This window comes from Somniosus microcephalus, chromosome 5, assembly GCF_052327205.1.
Source record: "Somniosus microcephalus isolate GS21.2 chromosome 5, FLI_Smic_1.0, whole genome shotgun sequence".
Taxonomy (NCBI): domain Eukaryota; kingdom Metazoa; phylum Chordata; class Chondrichthyes; order Squaliformes; family Somniosidae; genus Somniosus; species Somniosus microcephalus.
In genome coordinates, this window is record NC_140991.1 from 54,669,236 (window position 1) to 54,684,052 (window position 14,817).

The 14,817-nt window shown below is 43.4% G+C and overlaps 1 protein-coding gene across 5 annotated transcripts in view; it reads right to left on the minus strand.

Moving 5' to 3' along the window:
- LOC147117041 (cAMP-responsive element modulator-like) overlaps positions 1 to 14,817 on the minus strand; it is a 288,959-nt gene that overhangs the window by 90,874 nt on the left and 183,268 nt on the right. For all 5 annotated transcript variants that reach the window (XM_085987622.1, XM_085987618.1, XM_085987619.1 and 2 more), the window contains one exon: positions 2,882 to 3,038. In XM_085987622.1, the coding sequence (XP_085843748.1) occupies positions 2,882 to 3,038 (157 nt within the window). The remainder of the gene's footprint in view (positions 1 to 2,881; positions 3,039 to 14,817) is intronic.

Here is a 14,817-nt window from a genome sequence, read left to right on the forward strand (position 1 = left end):
TGAAAGGACATTTATAAAAGGGTTATAACTTAGCAACAGGTTATTTGAAAATACAATGCTTACATTAGTTTCTTGAATTAGAATGTTAGACTCTAAAGCGGTTCCCCCATGCTACTAAGTTGCCAAATATCACCTGGGCTGCTATGGGAGGTGCCAAATGGAGGCTATACATCTCTCTTTTGGAGGCAGTGAAAAATCTAAGCCAAAGTCATGTCATGAGCAGAAAGAGCAGAACTGGAGAACTAGACCTGTTTTGGCCAGGTTTCTCAGACTATGGCAGTAACACTCTGAAGCAAGGAACTCCAGATTATATGGAGTCAATGGTATCTTTAAAAATGCCTTCATTTTGCAGTGACCTAGCCCTGGATCATTTGGACACTTCCTTGCATCAATGGGCCAGTATGAATAATCTGGTGGTTTGCATGGACATTGGCTATAATCCTAAAGCAACTTGCCACCAAGCTTTAGGGGGAAAAATTTGGTATCGCCCCATTTGGGGCGCCATTATTGGCGGTGCGCAAAGTTTAGCGCCTGGCGCTAATTATCGCCTCCGACAGCAAACTTGGCTTTTGTCGCCCCTGGAGGTGATTGGAGCACTAAATCAGGCACTACACACCTCTCTTAAGGCGCTAAGGCCGAGGAGCGAGGCGCTACCTCAGAGGGCGGGCGAAGCTCATGTGATGTCAGTCAGCAATGGAACATAGACACAATGGCACTGGCCAGTTCTTAAAGGGGTGGGTTGATCTTGCTCTCCATCCACATCCTGCTCATTCCAGCCTTGAATCTCGGCCCGGAAAGACTTGTACATCAAATCTGCTGGAAAGAACAATGGAGACCCCCAGGGAAAGAGCTCACAGTGCAGCCCCCAGTCTCTTCTAAATCGATACAAGGAAGGGCAAATCAAAATGAACCTGCAAAGTGCTGCTCAGTACCCAAAACTCCTTCACACAGCGTTGAATCTCTCCAGAAGTCAGTCTCTCTCTTTCTCTCTCTCTCAGAATGCGTGGTGCAAAAATGTCACCAACAAAAAAAGGCAGTGGTCGCCTTTAAATAGCGCTCCCCCAGTCCCTTTCTGACTGCAGAACGCTCCCCTCAACCTGTCGTTTCTAGCGGCAGGCGGTAATGCAGGGGGCGCCACTCAATATCCGGTCCGGGGCGCTACCGGGGCATTGCGCACTCTACTGACGTCACAATCTGCTGGCGCAGGAGATCGTGGCGGTAGTGTTTAGCGCCGCCGCAAAATGTCTAGTTAATTTCGCGAGAGGCGCAGGTATCGCCGCGCCCGGGCGCTAGTTGCTTTGCGCTCCACTTGGCACCCTCTTAAGGCGCTAACAGGAAGCGCAACCAACTGAATTTTTCCCCCTTACAGTCCAGGGTCAGTCTCAAGCAGAACTAGGAGGTGGCAATTTGCATTAGCACAAGTGGCTGAAGGCACTGTTGAAGACATTGGTTTTAAGGAAGATTTGAGATAGGGTAAAATCTACCAAGATAAATGGACTTAGAAAGTATCTGAGCATGGGAGTCAGTTGGTTGATGGCACTTCCTCCAATGGTAGAGATGGGGTGGGGGTTGGGGCAGAATATGCAGCATGCAGAAGACTAGCAATGCAAGAGTGTAGACTACGAGCAGGGATGTAAAGCTCAAGAAGGTTGCAAGGTAGCAAGGCCATGAGAGATTTGAAGATGAAGACAAGGATTTTGTAGTCGATGTACTGGGGAACAGGTGCCAATGGGGATCAGCAAGAATCGGAGTGTCAGGTAAGCAGGATTTTCTACAGCATAGGATACTGGTAGTAAAGTTCTGGATGAATCTGTGCTAACTGAAGTAATGGGGTATTGGCATCAGTATCAATCAACAGCTTGGTTACTCAGCTAGCAACAACCTCCACTGGCATTAGTTCTGAGGACAATGCTAGGGACTTGATAACCAACATCAGCTACTAACTGGTCCTGGAGCTAGTGCTAGTACAGAGGCCACCACCAGAGTCTGCAACAACTGGTGCTGGAGCAGTCTCCTCACCATCTGCTAAGTTTTCTACTCAGCTCTACAAGCTTCCCTTGCAAAATGAAAGAGGGTGCTTGGCCAAATGCTCTCAATTAGTCCAACTAATGTATGATGAGTCTCTCTTTCTGACCTGGGGTTGAAGCAGGTATTACCAAACCCAGATTCAAAGGACTCCCTCTCTCAAGGCAACCTCCCCTAAACCCCCTTTAACTTGGTTCTGACCAACTGTAAAGCACAATGGGAAGTTTAGTACATACAATAAAGGCAAGTTGGTGCTTTGGCATTACATTGGCGGCCAGGAGTCCATTCCAATGATTTTGGCAAACCCTAAATTCTAGAGCTCAGGTTTGAGTAGAAGTGATTTGCAGAAATCATCACTGAATAGAAAACACAGGAAATGAGAACTATGGTGGTGGTTGGCTCTAAACAAATGTAAAAACAGTGTACACTTGAACCAGCAATAGAAATTTCTTAGAAAATGCACCAAAAAATCAAGAATCAATAAAACTGGTTTAATCATTTTTATGAATAAAGTATCCCTTTTCTCAGTTAAGAACATAAGAAATAAGAGCAGGAGAAGGCCAAACGGCCCCTCGAGCCTGCTCCACCATTCATTCAATAAGATCATGGCTGATCATCGACCTCAACTCCACTTTCCCGCCCGATCTCCATATCCCTTGATTCTCCTGGAGCCCAAAAATCTAACTATCTCAGCCCTGAATATACTCAAAGACTCAGCATTCATAGATAGCCCTCTGGGGCAGATAATTCCAAAGATTCACAACCCTAATGGGAAGTTGCAGTACAAACTCTCTATTACAGCACAATTTAAAAAAAATCTGCAACAGAGCTGATTACATGTTTTCTGAAATCTTACCTGTTTTTCATTAGCCTGAGCTCCCGTTTACGTGTAGCCTCTTCTGCTAGTTGTTGTGGACTATGCAATGTCCCTGGTGAGCTCGCCATCACTACCCCCTGAGGTAGGGTGGTAGTTGGGGTTCGGATTTGGTAAGTTGGCATATCTCCAGTGGCAGCTGCAGGACAAATGGAATAAATATTGGACCTATGTACAAAATCATTCATTTTAATGAGATGTAGAAACATAGAAGATAGGAGGAGTAAGCCATTCGGCCCCTCGAGCCTGCTCCGCCATTCAATGAGATCATGGCTGATCGGCCAAATTCAGTACCCTGTTCCTGCCTTCTCTCCATATCCCTTGATCCCCCTAGCCTTAAGAAATATATCCAACTCCTTCTTAAATATATTTAATGAACTGGCCTCTACTGCCTTCTTTGGTAGAGAATTCCACAGGTTCACCACTCTCTGGGTGAAGAAATTCCTCCTCATCTCTGTCCTAAATGGCTTACCCCTTATCCTTAGACTGTGACCCCTGGTTCTGGACTCCCCGGCCATCAGAAACATCCTTCCTGCAACTAGTCTGTCCAGGCCTGACAGAATTTTATAAGTTTCGATGAGATCCCCTCTCATTCTTCTAAACTCCAGCGAGTACAAGCCCAATCGACCCAATCTCTCCTCATACGTCATTCCTGCCATCCCAGGTATCAGCCTGGTGAATCTTCGCTGCACTCCCTCCATGGCAAGAACATCCTTCCTCAGATAAGGCGACCAAAACTGCACACAATACTCCAGATGTGGTCTCACCAAGGCCCTGTACAAGACATCCTTGTTCCTGCACTCAAATCCTCTCGCTACGAAGGCCAACATACCATTTGCCTTCTTAACCGCCTGCTGCACCTGCATGCTTACCTTCAGCGACTGGTGCACAAGGACACCCAGGTCTCGTTGCACTTCCCCTTCTCCCAATCTATTGCCATTCAGATAATAATCAGCCTTCCTGTTTTTGACACCAAAGTGGATAACCTCGCATTTATTCACGTTATATTGCATCTGCCATGCTTCTGCCCAATCACCCAGCCTGTCCAAATCATACTGGAGTTTCTCGGTATCCTCCTCACAGCACACACACCCACCCAGCTTTGTGTCGTCTGCAAACTTGGAGACTGTGCAAACTCCACACAGACATTCTCCCCGTGTTTGCGTGGGTTTTCTCCGGGTGCTCCGGTTTCCTCCCACAGTCCAAAGATGTGCGGGTTAGGATGATTGGCTATGATAAATTGACCCTTAGTGTTAGGGGGATTAAATACGTGGGGTTACAGGGATCAGGTGGGATATGTGTCGGTGCAGGTTCAATGGGCCAAAATGGCCTCTATCTGCACTGTGGGGTTTCTGTGATATTACATCCAGTTCCCTCATCCAGATCATTAATATATATTGTGAATAGCTGGGGTCCAAGGACCGATCCCTGCGGTACCCCACTAGTCACTGCCTGCCACTTGGAAAAAGAGCCGTTTATTCCAACTCTTTGCTTTCTGTCTGCCAACCAGTTCTCTATCCAAGTCAATACCTTGCCCCCAATCCCATGTGCCTTAATTTTACACGCTAATCTCTTATGCGGGACCTTATCGAAAGCCTTTTGAAAATCCAAATACACCACATCCACTGGTTCTCCCTTATCTATTTTACCAGTTACATCCTCAAAAAATTCCAGTAGATTAGTCAAGCACGATTTACCTTTTGTAAATTCATGTTGACTTTGTCCAATCCGGTCACTTTTTTCCCCAAGTGTTCTGCTATTACATCCTTTATAATGGACTCTAGCATTTTTCCCACGACCGGGTCAGGCTTACTGGTCTGTAATTCCCCGTTTTCTCTCTACCACCCCGTAGGCCAGTAGCAACCTTAAATCTTCATTACACACACATATAATTACGCTTCTTTCAAAGGTGAATCACCATGTCATTTCTTAACCACATTCTTTTCCCTCTCTGGTATTCTGACATACCATTTCCAGCTATCCTATTTTCAGGCTTCCCAATAGCAACTCGCATCTTTACCATGATTAAACTATCACGAGGGGTTTCACAGAGGAAAAAAAAGTTAGGAGAGATGAAGGCAGTTGACAAGAGAAAACTTTTTTTTTTTTAAAGACAGAAAAGGAAGTAGCAAACCAAAGAGATTTAGAGGAGTTCCAGGGAGTATTGCTGAGTTAGCTGAAAGCTCCATCACTGAAATGTACAGGAAGCCAAAGTTGAAGGGCTGAAGGGCAGAGTACAACTTAGTGGAGGCTACAAATGTCGAGCGGGGAAAGGCTAGGAAGAGTTTTGTATACAGGAGCACGGATTTCAAATTAAGTGTATTGGAGGATAGGAAACCTGCCAAACTCAGCAAAAACAGATGATGGGTGAGCAGGATTTGGTGTGGACGGCAAAGTTCTGAATGAGTTGGAGTTTAAGTAGGATGGAGCTCGGAAGGCAGACATTGAAGAAGTCAAGTCTTGAGGTAATATAAGAGTGGATAATGGTTTTAGTGGTGGTGATGAAGTAGGGGCAGACGCAGACAATGATGTCGAGGGGAAAGTAGTCTTAATGATGGTTAGGATGGAGTTTGGAAATCAGTTGAGGATCAGAGGATTATATGGGTTGCACATCATCTGATTCAGTCTGGGGGAGTTATTGTGGAGGAGGATGGCGTCGGGGTAATGGTATGAAGTTTACGGCAAAAGCTGTGGAGAAAAGCAGAGGCATTTGAGGATAGAGGTAGAGCTAGGTGTAGGTGTAATCAACCTACATATAGAAACTGATCATGTGCCCACAGATAATATCGCTGAGGGACAGTATGCATATCAGGAAAAAGAGGGACACAAAAGATGAAACCTTCAGGTACTCTAGAAACAGTGCTAGCGAGAAGATGGAAATTTACTTTCACAAGGTGAGAGTCAAGATGGCGGCCGAGACGGTCCGGTGCCGAGTACGCTCTCCCTGCTTCGGGCGGCCAGCTCTCGCCGCTCGCTCCCGCAACCGGAGCGAGGTGCTCGGCGAGTCGGGCAGAGGCAGCGCAGCGTGGCAAGCAACAGCCACGTCGACCCGCTGGAGCAAGTCGGCCGGCAGCTCCTCGGCGGGAAGGAATTCCGACTGGGAGGAGGGGAGCCGAGCATGGCGGCCAGAGGCTGAACCGTGAGAGGGAGAAGCAGGCCCCGGGCCGTCGGACCGTGGAGCCGGCAAGGAGGAGGCCGCGGCGACCGGAGCATTCACATCCCGACGATGTGTTCGGCAAGTCGGGCGGAGGCAGCGCAGCACAACAAGCAACAGCAGCAGCCACGACGACACGCTGCAGCATGTCGGCCGGCAGCTCCATGGCGGGAAGCTCGCAGTCCGACTGGGAGGGGGGGAGCCGGGCATGGCGGCCAGAGGTCGGATCGTGAGCGGGAAAGCAGGCCACCACTTGGAGCTGGCAACAGTGAGGAGGAGGCCGCGGTGACGAGGAGGACGGAGCGGCTAAGGGACATCGTGCTCCCACTGCCACGGGAAGCCATTGTATTGACTTTCTGAACGCGGCGCTGTATGAATAGCTGATGCGTCCCTACGGGGAGTAAGCATTCCATTGTAATTGTACTTGTACTGATTACATATGGCAAATAAAATTGAATTGAATTGAATAGAAGCGGAACCATTTGAGAACGATTCCCTGAAAGACTATGGAGAAGCCATGGAAGATGGAGTGGCAGATTATGTCTGCAGAGAAGTGAAGGAGGACAAGGAAAGATAGCATGCCACAGTTGCAGTTACAAAGAATGTAATTGATGACTGATCAGGGTGGTCTTGATGCTGTGGGATAGGGCAAAGCTGGATTAAGGGATTCAAAAAAGGAGTTATAGGAGAAGTGAGCACAGAGCTTAAGAACATAAGAATTAGGTGCAGGAGTAGCCCATACATCCCCTCACGCCTGCTCCGCCATTCAATAAGATCATAGCTGATCTTTGACCTCAACTCCACTTTACTGCCTGATCTCTATATCCCTCGATTCCCCGAGAGCCGAAAAATGTATCCATCTCAGCCTTGAATATACTCAATGATTCAGCATCCACAGCCCTTTGAGGTGGAGAATTCCAAAGATTCACAACCCTCCGAGTGAAGAAATTTCTCCTCATCTCAGTCTTAAATGGCCGACCCCTTATTCAGAGACTATGCTCCCTAGTTCTAGGTTCTCCTGCCAGAGGAAACAACCTCTCAGCATCTACCCTGTCAACCCCCCCTCAGAATGTTACATGTTTCAATGAGATCACCTCTCATTCTTCTGAACTCCAGAGAGCATAGGCCCCTTCTACACAATCTCTCCTCATAGGACAACCCTCTCATCCCAAGGACAACCCTCTCATCCCAAGAATCAATCTAGTAAACCTTTGTTGCACTGCCTTTAAGGCAAGTATATCCTTCTTCAGATAAGGAGACCAAAACTGTGCAAAGTACTCCAGGTGTGGTCTCACCAAAGCCCTCTACAAATGTAGCAAGACTTGCTTACTCTTGTACTCTAAACCCCTTGCAATAAAGGCCAACATGCTATTTGCCTTCCTAATTGCTTGCTGTAACTTGGTGGCTTGCATCAGTGTTTCAACATTGTGCTATTGTGCTGCCTTTTGAATATCAGGGTTAATATATTTTAGCGATTTAAAATAATTAATCATGATTAATCTCACATTTAAAATTTTAAATCTCAGTTCATCTTAGTTTTAATCGCATATTTAATTGATAGGACTGCTGAAAGGGTCAGATACTATTATTAAAAAGTTAGAGCAGAAAAATAAAACAACATCGAGGAGAAAATATCCTGTGAAACTAAAAGCACGCACTAAGCACACTGCCCCTATCTCACTGTGATGTACAGTGACCGACGTTACAGGGACCTCTTCACCTCCATTTTTGCTATAAATTACAAAATTAAATAGTGTCATCTGTTGGCAACTATTCTGTACTATGAGGTCAGCAAGTCAAAATGTCTCTACTGTAAATTAAAATACAAGTTCTCTTCCAGTTCATTAACAATTAATTATATATTTCTATCTAAATTAGGGCTGTCAATTGATAGCAGTTAACTTCTGCGATTAACCCGCATTTAAAATATTAATCTCCAAAAAATTAATGCATTAGTCACAGTTTAACTGTGCTAATTGACAGCCCTACTCCAAATGTAACGACTATGCATCAGGTTTCCGAATCTAAGTATTTGATGTATATTAGAAACAGTAGTGGTCCCTGGGGCACTCAACTCAGTCCTTCCCCACCATACTCTGACATAAATCCTGAGGTGTACTTGTTTTCTACCTTTCAGTCAACTTCTTATCTATTCCCAAGATTTATGCTAACTCCCCAGTTTTGAATTTAACTAATAGTGTTTTGTCTGGAACTTACTCAAAAGCCTTGATCTCACCAAAGGAAGTGATTTTAATTATAAATGACAGCATGATTTACTTTAACATTTTCACAGCAAAGGCTGAGTTTCCTGGCAAGTCCTAACTTTAAATTATACCAATTTAAGAGTTCTTAGCATTTTATGCTTTTAACCTTTAAGTATTTAATACCAAAATACAGGAAACTTCGCGATATAGACCAGCGCTAATGTTGAAGGATACGGAGGTTTTCATCTCCGTATCTGACAACAAACACTGTTGCTTAGCAACAGCTTGCAAACACTCAGCCCGTACCTTGGAAGCATCTCTGAAGCTGTTGCTAAGCTACAGAGACGCTTTCCAGAGCCTGACTGTTGGTTAAAAAAAAAAAGCTAGAAGAAAAAAAACCTAACCAAAACGGCTGCTGATTTCTGCCGTTAGATCGAGGTTTCCGGACATACAACTTCCGGATAAACCAAAGTTTCCTGTAGTAAGTTACAGGAAACTTTCTGGTATCCGGCACTGACGGGACCGAGCTGGTGCCGTACCATCAAAACTGCCGTAGAAACCAGCGCTAATGTTAAAACATACGGAGCTTTTGAGCTCCGTGTGAATCAACAAACCCTGTTGCTTAGCAACAGCTTCAAAACAGTCGGCCGCAGCTTAAAAGTGTCTCTGTAGCTAAGCAACAGCTTCAGCTAGAGCCTCACTGGAAAAAAAAAGCAACGAGAAGTAAAAAAACTTATAGGAAACGGCTCCTGAATTTTGCCGGTAGATAGAGCTTTCCGGACATTTAACCTCCGGTTAAACGAAAGTTTCCTGTAATATTTTCCAAATGCATCCTTTTGTGAGTACTCAAAACGAATGGCCTGTTACTGAATTTAGAACTCTACCAAAGCCTTGCTTTGATATTTAGCAGATGATCAATTATTACCTAGGAAATCAAAATGCTGCTTTTTATGGGAAAAAAGCTTAATGTTGAGTTTCTAAATTGCTGGTCTCAAGATGTTCTAGTTTGAGCTCCAGACACGCCACTGGATTACTGAATTTAATGATAGCACCATTTTCCCTATAAATTTAATGACCTCTTGATCCAATTAAAATGTGCCCAGTTATTGCTTTTGGGTTGTGTTGATTTACCTCAAGTTTCATGAGGTTATGATTAATCACGGTTGGAGAAACACAATTATCTCCAATTTTACTTTTCCATTAAAATTCTCCCCTCTCCCTCATCTCTCTAACCATAAAAACAGTGCACTTGGAAAGGCGTTACCAAGTGGCATTCTATGCACTTTCCCAAGACAAAAAGGGATGGAAGGATAACCCAAAACTAAAGGTCACTTTTAAAATAAAACACATTTAGTGAAGTGTTAAGAAACACTTTGAAGCCAGTCAGTTTTTCCTCGCTCAATTCAGTTAACCGTAGAAATTTGAAGAAGCTTACTCAGAAATCTTCTTCATTACATGATTGAAAACGTACATTGAAGGAGTCTGATTTTTGTTCAGAGAGGTTCATATTTCATCAGACATTTTATTTCAAATACCTTTTGTTTGCATTTTATGTCAATAGCACATCTCTAGGTAAGAAACAAACACCAAGTACTCCAGTTCTTAAGAAGTTTATTGTATTTTTTTAAATAAAAATACTAACCATTGCCAAAGCTCACAGGAAATCTGCTGTGCCCAAATCGGAGCATTAAAACACAATATTTGACTGTACAGATACATTTTACAGAGCTTGACGTACCCAAGCTTAACTCATATGTTGATTAGACACATATTTTCTTCGAAATACACTGAACAAGCTATGTATTAATAGATATTCCCAGTGTCAACCAAATGTTGTGATCTCTTAAGAATGCCTCCTGTAAATTTAGGGCTGTCAATTGATTACAGTTAACTTCCACAATTAACATGCACTAAAAAAATGAATCTCCAAAAAAGTTAACATGTTAATTGCAGACGTTAACTGCAATTAATTGACAACCAAATATATTTACAAATTGTATAAGCCTTCATGATTCAGCTGCAACATTTACTTGTGCTCTTCTCTGTAAAACATTTGATAGCTGTTAGTAAACTGTACTGTATCTCAAGCAGAAATAGCCAAAAGCTGTACATTCTACAAAAAAGGTTGTTGGCTAAGCAATCCACCTAAAAGATATTTTCAAGAATCAGATTATAAGTTTGAGACAAAATTATCAACTTTGCATTACTAAATTGATCAGATTAATTATTTTTTGCAGTTATGATTCTGACACAATGCAAAGGACAAAATGCAGAATGGAACCAGAAGAGAGGTAAATGGTGCAATCAAGAGAACTCCTTGATTATATAACCAGTATGAACATGATGTAGAATTAATAAGCAGCTAGTCAGCCACAGCGAATAAAGAGTTTTAGCAGTCAGTTTTTATTATCATCAACTTGTAGTAGTGAAGCAGAATTGATTACGTTGTTTTGAGTAATTGATACTTTTTGATTGAAGATTCATCGGTCACAAATGTTTTCTTCCCGTCACAGACATAACTCCTCCTCTTTCATTGACAAGTATTGCTCAGACTTCACCGTACTTGCCTTGTACCCAGAGTTCTCTCTGCTGCACCATTTAGTCCTGGTCTGGTACTCGTCTGCATTTCTTCCTTTGCACGGAGTTAGGCTCAACATCCTTTATTATCTCTCTTGTTCTAGGGCCTGCCTCAGCTTTAGGATGGGAGGGGTGCTAAAAGTTTTGTAGGTGCCTGAAACTGGCTCTGGTTCCAACACAGTGAAGCAAAACAAAATACTAGCTTTGTTACGCCACCGTGCATACAGATCACTTTTTGTTAGTGGGATTGCAACAAAGAATTCCAAATTTGTATTTTACCACAGAGATATAGCATAGATTGCAGCAGACTTCAAGTCATACATTTTATACTCTTTTCAAAAGTCAGACCAATAGCCTACTACTAAAGCATTCAATATACATTAAGAAATCTGGACAACCAATACACTTACTAACACTGTGGTAAGCAGCAAATATCAACAGAATCGCAGCAAGTGGTAGACAAACCAAAAGAGAGCGAGAGCAGAGGAGAGAGACACACACTCGCACAGTTCCTGGGAGAGTGGCCCATATCCAGGAAGTGCCTTTCAGAAGATTTATTTACAAACTGGCCAACCTGCTTGTTATTAATCCTAGATAACTGTTGCATGGTGCAAGCAGGTTATAAACTGAGCTGAGGTCACAAGCCAATTATTTTCCTCCTAGTACTGTATCCCATTCAACACATTTAAAAATAGCAAGATTGGCAACTTTTCCAGTCATAGAAATTAGTTCACAAAATTATAATCAGCAACACAAATTATTAGTGACACAGGTGTGAGTGAGTCATGAAAATGACTTCATACTTGCTTTGCTTGGAGCAAGGAAAAAGAATTTTGAAAAACTGAAAAGAGTCAGATTTTTTTTTAATTTTGGTTTGAGTGTTTATATAAAATATGCTGCTTATTTTTTTAAACAGAATTACTTGTACATAGCAGAAGGAAATTACAGTTATGTGATGCACTATAAATGAAATCTTGGTCCTCACATGGTAAAGTAAATCCTGCTTATTAAGTAGGTTAAGTGGACAATAAGGAATTCAACAATAAATTTGTAACTAGAGTGAATTCCAATTACTGCACTTTGCACTAATTGCCATTTTTTCCTTAAGTTTTAATTCAACCTTCTTCAACTTATCAGAGATCACTTCAGCCAGCAGTCTCATTTCATTTCACTTCTTGTTCCAACTGGCATCATTGTGGAGTTTTCTCAGTAAGTTGGACACTGCTTTATATCAGGAGTTATAACAGATTGCATATTTTGCTGCCAAGTTTCAGTGGCTTAAAGTCCACCCCTTTAAGCATGACATGTCTAATTGTAAATAGACGCATGCTAAATTAATGAAGTTATTTCTACAGGTGATGCAAGTTTGCAGATTGGTGCTTGTACATTTCTGGCTCCAGGCCAGAAGAAACCAGCATAGAATCATGCCGTTTCTTTCTCTTCCTCCCCCCTGCCCCACAAGTGCATGTACTGTACATAGTTTGGCAATCTGCATTGTGACAGACACGCACTGGATGCAAGACTTACAAATATATGCATATTTTAGCAGATTGCCCAGGGGTTTGCTCCCAGTGAATCACAGCTGATGCATGGAGGTGGGGAATGTGTAAGTGATAAAAGGAGTGCACATTTCCAGTGGAAAGATTTTAAAAGAAGTTTGCAAGGGATCCCTCCAGAGATGGTGAAGTATTTTTTGATCCATTTCTGGAAAATAAATGAACAGTGATTTCCTTACTCACGGCAGGTAGAGAAAATTAATTTGTATTCTCACCTACCATTTTTGCATGCATAATTAAATAAATGCGTGTGTAATAGAGGAGCAGCTCTTTGCATTTACTGTCCATCTATTTAAGGCAAAAGGGAAGAAATATTAAAAAGAATTAAAAATATAAAACCAATTTACATCTGTCCTTTTTTGAAACCAAGGGCGCGATCTTGCCAGCCCTGGGGAGGCGGGTATGGAGGCCGGATTGCCGGGAAAATGGCAGAATTTGGGGGCGGGTGCCCAACCCGCCTCCGTGACATCTTCCCAGGAAGCGTGTAGCCGTCCCGCGCCGGGTCCCGTCTCCTTGGAGGCGGGAAGGGATTAAAGCCTATTAACTGCCTGTAAACGGGCAGAAAATAGGATTATCCCTTTTTGCCCTCAAGTGCGGGCTTCCCGAAGGCTCCGAAACCCGCCAGCTCAGCGAGGTGAGTAGTGAGTCTGCGGGGTTCGGGGGTGCAAAAGTGTGCTGTGAAGGTAAGTGATGGGTGCAAGAGTGGAGAGGTGAGTATCTGAGGTAAGTGCAAAATGTTAATAAAAGTGTACTTAGTTTTGTTTCTTCCTGCAGGCTTCAGTCAGTGTGTATGCAGAGAGTCTCGCACCTCCGCTTTGGAGATGACGGATGGCTGTTGCATTCTCAGATGCAACAACCATCTCATTTCTGCAAAAGAAAGATGTTTGATGAGGTCTTGAATTCAAGACCTCATCAAACTAGAGAATGTCAGTGTTTAACAGCTTCACAGAGCTGTCAAACGATGACAATTCATGTGTCAAAAATTTGACAGATGAAACGTCATACGTTGACATTCTCTGCAACCGGCTTTCCCTTAATTGGCCTGCTAAACCCGCTGGGTGGGCTTAATAATGTCAATCAAGGGAAAATAGCGTGGGTTGGCCAGAAGTTGTTGGAGGCAAGACTGAAACCCGACAAGTGGGAGTCCAGCCTCCAAAAGCTCCCCATTGGCAAAATCACCCCCCCCCCCCCCCAAAGTATCAATTCAACAGTGATTAGTGTCAGCAAAAGCTTCCGCTGAAACAAACATGAATATTTTGTTTCCTTAATTGTGTTTATCGCCACACACAAAAACAAAGAACTGCAGCTTGTGTAACTTTTAGAATACATTAGATAATATAAAGGCCTGTTTTAAGTCATTCCTACCAAAGTTCTTCCCCAATTCCCAACATTCCCCTCAGCTGTATCTGTGCTCAGTTCTTCTTTCAAATCTGTTCTTGGGATGTGGGGAACTGGCAATACTGCATTTATTCCCCATCCCAGTTGCCCTGAGGCGGTGGAGGTGAGAGCTCATCTTTGAATCACTGTGGTCTTTGTGGTGTTGGCGCTCCCACAATGGTTTTAGTTGGGAAATTCCAAGATATTGATCCAGTGACAACAAAGGAATAGCAGTATATGTCCAAGTCAAGATAGTGTGTGACTTGGAGGGGAACTTGCAATCAATGGTGTTCCCCTTGCCATTGCTGCTCTTATTCTTGCTCTTGGTGATAAAGGTCATGCAGCTGGGAGGTGCTGTTAAAGTGTGCCAGGGATAGAGGAAGTGGATTCTGAGTTCAGTGGCAGGAATGCTGATCAAGCAGACTGCTCCATCCTGGATGGTGTCAAATTTCTTAAATATCCAGGTGAGCATTCTTTCACATGCCTGACTTGAGCCTTGTCGATGGTGAAGAGGCATGAAGAGGGCAGGCGGTAAGCTACTTGCAACAAATCGGTGGTCCTGGTGTACATATAGCTGGTCCAGTTAAGCATCTGGTCAATGATGACCCCGTCAGGATGATGGTGTCCTTGTACGTGGTTACGCCTTTTCCTGGTGCAAATGGTTACTGCCTGGAACCTACGTGAGAAAATGTTACCTACCACTGATCAGCCAACTGTTGTTGCAGAAGATCAGGTGGTATATACAATTGTAGACAGTGTTGTTGCTTTCAGAGTTACCTTAAAAAAGGTTGTAGAGTTCATGCTTTTCGTAAAACAAAATTCCAGTATCTTGCATTGCTCCTAAAAATGGTTTCCCGAGTGGTTTTCATTTGCAGTAATTTTCCTGCAGATGAGTAGGGCTTAAAAACTGCTTGTCCTGGTAGACTCTGAATGATCAGTCTTGGTCTCAATCATAAAAACAATTCTGCAAATTAAAGATACAAGTGTATGCTCGGAGCTATAGACTGCAGCCTTGCTGAATATCCTTAGCCCAGACTATACAATCCATTG